This window comes from Cyprinodon variegatus, unplaced genomic scaffold, assembly GCF_000732505.1.
Source record: "Cyprinodon variegatus isolate N-32 unplaced genomic scaffold, C_variegatus-1.0 Scaffold617, whole genome shotgun sequence".
In the NCBI taxonomy this organism is placed as follows: domain Eukaryota; kingdom Metazoa; phylum Chordata; class Actinopteri; order Cyprinodontiformes; family Cyprinodontidae; genus Cyprinodon; species Cyprinodon variegatus.
The window spans coordinates 280,332-288,852 of record NW_015151070.1 but is presented as its reverse complement, the minus strand read 5'-3'; the positions used below and the strand labels follow the sequence as shown (position 1 = coordinate 288,852).

General features: G+C 43.4%; 1 protein-coding gene across 3 annotated transcripts in view; it reads right to left on the bottom strand.

Annotated features, from left to right (window-relative positions):
• Positions 1–3,722: 3,722 nt before the first annotated feature.
• Positions 3,723–8,521, bottom strand: part of eif4h (eukaryotic translation initiation factor 4H) — a 15,047-nt gene continuing 10,248 nt past the window's right edge. Inside the window, exons 5-8 of one of the 3 annotated variants that reach the window (XM_015392968.1) lie at positions 7,429–7,512; positions 6,965–7,114; positions 6,418–6,533; positions 3,723–3,915 (exon numbers count right to left, since the gene is read on the bottom strand). In XM_015392968.1, the coding sequence (XP_015248454.1) occupies positions 3,910–3,915; positions 6,418–6,533; positions 6,965–7,114; positions 7,429–7,512 (356 nt within the window). In that variant the 3' untranslated portion in view covers positions 3,723–3,909. Of the gene's footprint in view, positions 3,916–6,393; positions 6,534–6,964; positions 7,115–7,428; positions 7,513–8,521 lie in introns of those variants that run through there. The other 2 variants (XM_015392969.1, XM_015392966.1) reach the window with 2 other exon arrangements.

Here is an 8,521-nt window from a genome sequence, read left to right as displayed (position 1 = left end):
TTAAATCTTATTTTAAAAATGTGTTTAATAAAATTTGAATGTAATCACTGCAGAATTACAGTAAATATACCATAAGCTAAAAAATTAATACCTTAAACACAAAAAATTAATTTAAAATGATTAATTCAATGTACATTTTAAAATAATCCTTCTTTATTTGTATATAAAGTGAAAAAAGTATTTGTATTTTTGCGTTTCACCAGTCTTTTTTATTGTTAGTTCGGGGCTTGATGCAGTTTTGTACATAGATTTTGACCTCCTCTGAAAGTGTTATCCTATATCAGTGTCGGTATAAATGGTTCCTGTGAAAACAGTCGGTGGGTTAGAGGTCGCTGCCAAACCCTCTTCACTGGGCTCAGACCACCGAGGCTCATCCACAGCGCCTGACTAGCAGATCAAATCAGAACCAGTTCTCACATCCCTGCTAGGAATCCATAAAATTGAACATTTGGATTATTTCAGGTTACAAGAAGCTGCTGTGACTAAATCATCCCATAGGTGAATATATATATAAATCAGGTTCGGACTGGTAATCTGTGGTGGGCTAAGGACCACTAAATCCTAATTAGGCCGGTTCTAATTGGAGGACCGGCCCTCCTTAAATCATACCGGTCCCTTTACTCTCTGGCCGAAGCTCCTACCTGTGACAGTTAACAGCTCAAGGATCTCAAGAAGTAATCCAATGTTAACTCCCTAAATGATGCATGCAGTATATATAGCCCTTCCTTGTCATGCACATCCTTGTGACGGTTGGCATATGGATCATTTTCTATTTCTTCAAACTGTAAAATCCTTGCAACAAACTAAATTATATATGTTGCGGTGCATTATGGGTTTTTGCTAAAGGCTAACGTTCCCGTCTTATGTGCATTGTTGCCAGGTTGGGATGTTTCCCAATCTGGCAGTTTACGATGGCCGCCTATGGGTAAAAAATGGTTTTCCTTAGATTTATGGCCTAAGAGATCAATAGACTTTGGTTCTATTTGGGCGAGACTTCGTATATCCAGGCGGCTTATGAACATTTCTTGGGCTGGAGTGTGGATGTTATGCAGCAGCAGTCACTGCCGCATCCATGTTAATAACCAAAGCCAGTAAAACCGCATTATAGAAGTCTTGGTGATGGCTGTCATGTGATGCTTGAAGATTGATTGGTAAATCCACAATGTGTCTTCATACGCGCTTGACTGTCCATAAGTGGGCCGGTGTAGATGGAAAAATGCCAGGGCTGAAAATCATTTCCAGTCCGAGCTGAGATAGATATATAATCCATATATATATATATTTTTTTAATTCATCTATTGTATCTTTTTGTTTTCTGATATAAATCAATACAATGTGGTGAATAGCCCCACTCCCCCCAATATAACACAGGCCCTGTCAATCCAGCCGGATCATCTAATGCTGGCAGATTCAAAGCACAGGGCCTCTATCCGCTGCATGGTGAGTTATGCAGCAGGTTAATTAACTTTTCCCACTGATAAAACTTCACTGGTAGAGAAATTGGTTCTTCCTGTTTTAGTGGTGCTTTAGGGGTCTTTAACAGGCCGTCCATCCAGGAAGAACCAAGATTTTACAGAAACCAGACATGTTTTACCAAGAGCAGGCAGGTTGAGCTCCTTGCGTTAAACCGATTAATGCTCGATTCACCCAACAAGAAAACATTAAACCTTTACTGCAGATAGTTAGAGCAGTAGGAGGTTTGAGCCCTTACAGCCAGCACGGCCTGCAGAGGTCATAAGGATTCAGATTTATCCTACGGTTCAAAAAAAAACTTTTGAGTATCACCTTAAGATTTTTACTTTAAGTGTAAAAGTACCATTTATAAAACTACTTAAAGTATAAAAGTAAAAGTAATGCAGGACAAAATGTTAAGGACAGATGCTTTACTGCACTAGCCCATTTAAGGAACATTTCTTTATACTTAAGTTTCTAAGTTTTTTAACTTCATCCATTATCTGACACGCTTGTCCCAAATTGGGGTCGCGAGGGGTGCTGGTGCCTATCTCCAGCAGTCAATGGGTGAGAGGCGGGGTCCACCCTGGACAGGTCACCAGTCCATCACAGGGCAACACAGAGACAAACAGCACAAACAACCACTCACACCTAAGGACAATTTAGAGAAGCCCATTAACCTTACAGTCCTGCTTTTGGACTGTGGGAGGAAGACGGAGTACCCGGAGAGAACCCACACATGCTCAGGGAGAACATGCAAACTCTATGCAGAAAGACCCCAGGCCAGGAATTTAACCCAGAACCTTCTTGCTGCAAGGCAGCAGTGCTACCCACTGCTCCACTGAGCAGCCTAGTTTTATAACTTATGGCAACAATTTTCCAATTATCTGTGCATCATGTTGAAGTTATTTTTGTATGTGGCAAACAAGTTGGTGCAGTAGAGTCCAACCACAGAGAAACTGTCTGAAACAATTATTTTTTTAATAACAGGCCATAACAAAAATGAGGTTAAATGAAACAGTCTATTTTTAAAAGATCTCTTCACCGACTGTTCTCCTCATCTTCAAAGGATTCTAACATAATCAAGGGTCCAACATGTTTCAGATGGATTTTTATTAAAAACAAAATAATTCAATCATGATTTTTTTTATTTTAGCTGCAAAGAGAAAAACCAAACCTGTCATATTCACATGAAACCAAGCAGAAATGAAGGAAAGGGCTCTATGTTTAACTCCACTACTTCCTGATCCTGCTTCCCGTCTTTTATTACGGCATAAACTTATTAATCGAGGTGTGCCTACCTCCGTAACCATGACGACAAAGGCAAGACACACCTGGATTATTCACCAATAAAAGACAAAAGTAAGGCGCTGCCTTGAGTAGAGGGAGCGGTAGAGATGTGCATCGATGCCATTAATACAAGCCTGGAATAAAAAGCTCCAAAATGTTTCCTAACTTTTTATTTTACTCTCAGCAACAGGAACATTCCTCCAAATTCCCCTTGGCTGCATTTACACTGGAAAAACAATCTAGAAATAAGTACAAATGTCTTAAATTAAGTGTATTTAGCTTTAATTTGAGTAGGTAAATGGGAGTTTGCCAATGGAATGGGTATTTTTACTCTTAAAATAAGATAATATATACTTGAAATAGGACAAAGCAATTGTGTTTTCTTATTTTAAGTATAAATTGTCTTGTTCCATTGGCAAAATGTCTCTTTGACCTCCTCAAAAAACAAATGCACTTATTTTAAGAAAAATGACTTATCTAGATTTAGATTTTTTCCAGTGTAGCTCAGTAAATCCTCAGAATATTAGAATAACAGCAAAAGAAACATTACTAATCAAAGAAAAATACTTTTATTGCAGCCAACATGTTTCATATAAGACATCGTTTCAGTGAAATCTCACCCTAGAAAAGTAAATGTGTCCATCTGCACCAGATGCGCCCGTCTCCACTGATTCCAAAGGGCCTCAAATGGCCCCCAGGCTGAAGACCCCCCCCCATGAAATCAAACTCACCAGGGTTGGTGTTGGATGATGATGACACAATTTTATTGCAATAAACAGTGGGAACAAAAAAAAAAAAGAATCGGCAGGTTAAGAAAAAAAAAAACGTTTTCCTTTCACTGTCCCGCTAAAGAAAAAAAAAAACAAACAAAAAACCGCTCTGTCAGACTGAAACCGAACCCAGACTGGTCCTGATCCGCGCGGACTGGCAGAACTGGACCTAGTTCATCAAATCAAAGAAGCACACGTTACAGTTGGAGCTACAAACCAAAGATCCAGCTTTATTGGACAGGAAGAGTTTGGACTTTACAACATTTATCTCCGTGGAAGTCTGCGTCTGATCCACACTGAATCAAACAAAACCTCTAATTTCTTCTTCTGGGGTTGGCAACAAGGCGTGTTAGCGCCACCATCTGGTCGGGAGTCTGTGGCGGCGGCTTTAAACGAGTCAGTGCTGCATTCAAAGACAGGTGGAAGCAGAGTCGGGGAGAGGAGACGCAGCACAGAAAGAAGGGGAAAAAGAAGCAGATATGAATTTAAACAGAACAGTTCAGAACCAATTCAGAACCTCTTTTTCTGTCCTTCATTAGCCATCCGATCAGCAAAACCTCCAAAACGCCAGAAATCTGAAAATCAAATAGAAAAATAAATGGGAGAAAAAAGGAAAACCTGCTGATCTTCAGGGTTTCTGTTCAGAACCGCTTTAAGATCAGAGCTGAGCAGGTTTACTCCGATTTTGTAGATTCTCCACCGAGAACCTTTTCCTCTAGAACAGGAGTCTGCAACCTTTTCAATTTCAACAGCCCCTTTTGCAACAGAGGCGTCAAAATGAAATCTGGCCGAAATAAAGAGTTTATTCATTCATAAATGCAGAACTTAAATGATGGTAATTAGAAAGACAAGAACCAAGGTTTGCCCCTTAAAAAGATAAAAGAAGACAAGTTACTACACTAATATTTAAGATAATTGATTATCGGGTTCGGTTAGAACTATGTGTGGTTCTGGAGCCGTAGGCTGCAGATTCCTGCTCTAGAAAAAGAGCAGCTCCAGTTCTCAGGGTGGAAAAGCAGAACCAAGCAGAGCTGTGATTGCTGCACCTAAAAGCCCGACATTCCTTAGTGTTCTCAAACACACTATAGGAACCGGAACCAGAGAACTGGGTTCAGTTTGCTCCACACTGCAAGAAATCTGCAGACTACTTGAATCTGGATTCAGACACGTTGCTCATAATGTTTCAGTCCGCGGATCGATGCTGGTTTATAAACAGAAACCAGGTCGTCTGCGTGTCGCAGTGAATGCAGATGTGCCTCCGCCCCCTTCTACAGACACGCTGCTGCACCTCTCCACAAATGTAGGTGACCTCAGACAGTGCCGCAGACAGGAGGCCTCTGATTGGTCAAATCTACATCCGCTCTACACTTCCTGTTCCTGTTTGGTGCAGCAAAACCTTACCGGCTTGTTTTGTTTGTATGACCGCCATTGTGTAAACTTGTTGAGTTTGGCGCGGTTGGAGGGGGGGGTTTTGGGCCACGGTTTTGGCCTTTTTCCATCTTGATCCCCGCTCTTTTTGCCCTCATGTCATTCCGTTGCCCCAACTTCCTCACCGCCTCGGCCATATCTAGACCCACAGCTAGTTCCTGATTGTCCCTCTTGCGTTGTAGCGTGGAATAACAGCGCAGACCACGCTTCAAAATTGAGCATAAATCAAAAATGTCTGCAACAAGCTCACTGCGACACTCTGCTGAGGGAGGCTAACCAGCCCTTCAGTCTCTGTGGCTGAACATCCCGACCCTGATCTAACTGGGTTCTAGTTCTGGACCAGATCAGGTTGGCTGATGAGGAAGAACTGGAGCAGATTTAGGATCCGGGTCAGGATAAGAACCAGTACCAGCGCGTGATTCGAAGCGGTTCTACACCCACCTCTGTCTTTGCCGTTTTCCCAGCGGATCTTAGGGATCCCACAGCGGAGGACTGGGAACGTTCTTTTAGTTTTCAGTGTGGATCAACGGACCAATCAGAGCAGAGATTCTTTCCTCTGTGTGTCCCATTCTGAAACCTGACTGGACACAACCAAGTGTAGAAAGCCACACCCCCCACCAGTCACCTGTGCTTCCTTCAGTTTCAGGCTCTCTTAAGACTTTATTTCATTTCTTTTGTCGGTTACAATTTCCGTGACATTCTGGGTTTTTTCCACCTTTCTAACAAAGGACCTGAATGCAGCGTTTCTCAGCAGCGTGAGAATGAAATCCTGCAGACAGTGAAGGCATCGTTTCTTAGCCCTCCACCTCAACAGGTGGGAACACATTGTAGGTGTGTTACTTTTGTTCCTTGAGGTGGAGCCTGTAAGTTAAACCCCGCCCCGTCAGGAGTAAAAAAAAAATAAAAGTCAAGCAGATAAATAAAACCTGAAAAACATGACCAGTCACCATGGAAACGTTAAAAAAGGAGGGACAGGGGTGGAAAAAAAAAAGTTATCTACACTTGGACCAATGAGGTCTCAGGGGTAAGTCTGGTGCAGGTCTGACCTGCTGGGGGGAGGGGCTACAGGAGGATGCAGGTATGACATCACAGTAAGCAGAGGTGTGGTGGCGGGGCAGAAACCAGAGATTGGACATGCATCGAGCTGCTCGCTGTGTTTACAGGTTGGTTATGGAACAACAGAGTGTCTGAGAGTGTTTCCCAGTTATTCCCGCTAAGAATAAATATTCTGCTCAAACAAAGAGAGGAAGAAGAAGGAGGGGGGGAGGTCAGCGTCCACTCGCCGTCCGTCCGTTTGGCTTTCTGAAAGAATGTTAACTGTCCCCCTTCAATCGTCCTGGTTTGTTTTGGTTCGTTTTTTTAACCCAAAGTACAACTGACTGACCCCCCCACCCCTAACCCACCCTCCTCCCCTCTGTTACCCCCCCACCCCCACCCAAAGGCCTTCAGTCTCTTATGGTTTTTCCTTTGAGATCACCTCTTCTCGCGGCTTGGCTCCGCCGAAGATGGCGGAGTTGGGGTTGGCGACCTGGTTGAGCGGTTCAGAGACAGTCCGAGGTTTCAGCTGGAGGCGGGGCCGCTGTGCACGCTCCTCTGCAGACACAGAAACACCGACGTCAGCATCAACCCAACGGTCACAGATACAAGCACTTATTTTGAAGTCAATCCAAGCCTTTTATTTTGAAAGTCTGAAGTAAGGATCCTAAAAATAATGAACTAAAATAAATCTATTTAAAAATGAATATAATTTGTTTATATTCATGAATAAATATGAACTAAGTAGTTATAAATATATATGCATTTTTATTTTTGGGGGCAAAGCTGAGATGTTTGTATGATCGATAAACTCCAATTATCAAAAAGCAAAATTGAATTTCCCCAGGCTGAGACAAAAGGATTCTACTTTAGAAAAGCAGACCTATTGAAAGCCTGCAGAGTTTATCAACCTTTGTGAATCCATCAGTCACGTCCATCTTTTAGAGTCAAACGGATGATTTCAAGCTAGAAACAGTAGGTGGCGCCACCTTCAGATGGTTCTCTGAAGTCTGTCGTTGCCCCGCGGGGTGGTGGTCCCTCTCTGAAGCGACCCATTCCTCCACCTCCCCGCGGCCTCTCGCTGGGACGACTGCTGCCCCCTCGACCCCGCCCCCCCATGTAATCGTCGTCTCGGAAACCTGCGGAGAAGAGCAGAAAGGTGAGGCGGCCGAGCAGCGCAGAAGCGCGGCATGAAGATGAAGTGATGGGAAAGAACAGAGGTTCACTGCCACCTGCTGGACGCTTGGAGCAACTCAATGCTTCTTCATTAATTCACTAATAATGATTAGTTTAGATTTCATTTTTGTAGGGAATTTCAAAAAGGCCTTTAAAATGACTAGATTATTCAGGTTTATTAGTCGGGTACACCCTCCTGCCGTCTGATTGGAGGAAGCCTAGCTAGCTGCCTTCTGATTGGCCAGCTGGAACCTCCCACTAAATCATCTGACCCCACCTCCTCCTTGCTGGTCGTAGAAGTCGTCTCGCGAATCCCGTCCTCCGCCTCCTCCCCGGGGACCTCCTCGAGGACCTCCTCGTCCTGCAGATGACACGGGAGTTTAACACCGACAGGAGAAGAGAGGAAAGGAAGGAAGGAAGGAAGGACGCAGCAAAGGCAGAAAGGTAACGAAGGGAGCAACGAGGAGAAGAGAAGCACCTTAGAGGGCAAGAGAAGAAGGAAGGACTATAAGGAGGAGTGGGCATTTCCTTCTAAAGGCAGCTAAAAATGCAGCGAGGAGGCGGAGCTTGTTAGTCAACTGTCAGCCAATCAGAGGCGTTGGAAATAAGCGGCAGTGAAGCTCTGAAGAAAGAAGCCGTTATTGGACATTCAGAGGAAAGAAGGTGAAGAAGTGAGGATGAGGAGATGAAAGAGGAGAAGTTTGTCCCTCTTAGTACCAACAGACAGAAGCAGACAGCTTTATTTTTCCTCTTTTCTTTCTTTCTTTAGAAACATACCAACTATGTGAGTCAATCTGCTGTAAACCTGTTCTTACAGGGACACTTGGTTTCATTATGTCAAAGAACAAACAGGAAAACTCTGATTTTCTGGGTCCTATGAGTGGGATCTGGTGGCTACAGGAAGCAGCGCAGGCCAATACTGATTCACCGCAGACCAGTTAACAGCTGACAGAAACAATTCTGTTTTTAAAAAGCTACTGATAGGTTTCATTCAGATCTTAGGATGCTGGATGCTTGCTGGGTTTTTTTTCTTGGTGTCCATCTCATGTGTTCACCCCATCTTAGCCATGTCAGGTTTTAGGGAAGGAGAGGAATCTGGTGATGTGGTTCTCATCTGGGATATTAAACTTTATCCTGAACTTTTTAACAGATTTTTTCCCCCATTGCATCAGTGAAACCTGAAAAAAGCTGCCCTCAGACGGCACATCAGAAAACCTAAAACTGAAATTCTATTTATTTAAAAAATAACATAAAAAAAACATTTGATGAGGCCGTCACAACGACGTCTACATGTTGGGTTTTCCGGCTTCATTACATGCAGCATCGCACTAGAGTCCCTGATCTCCGGGAAAAGTTAGCACCCATATGTC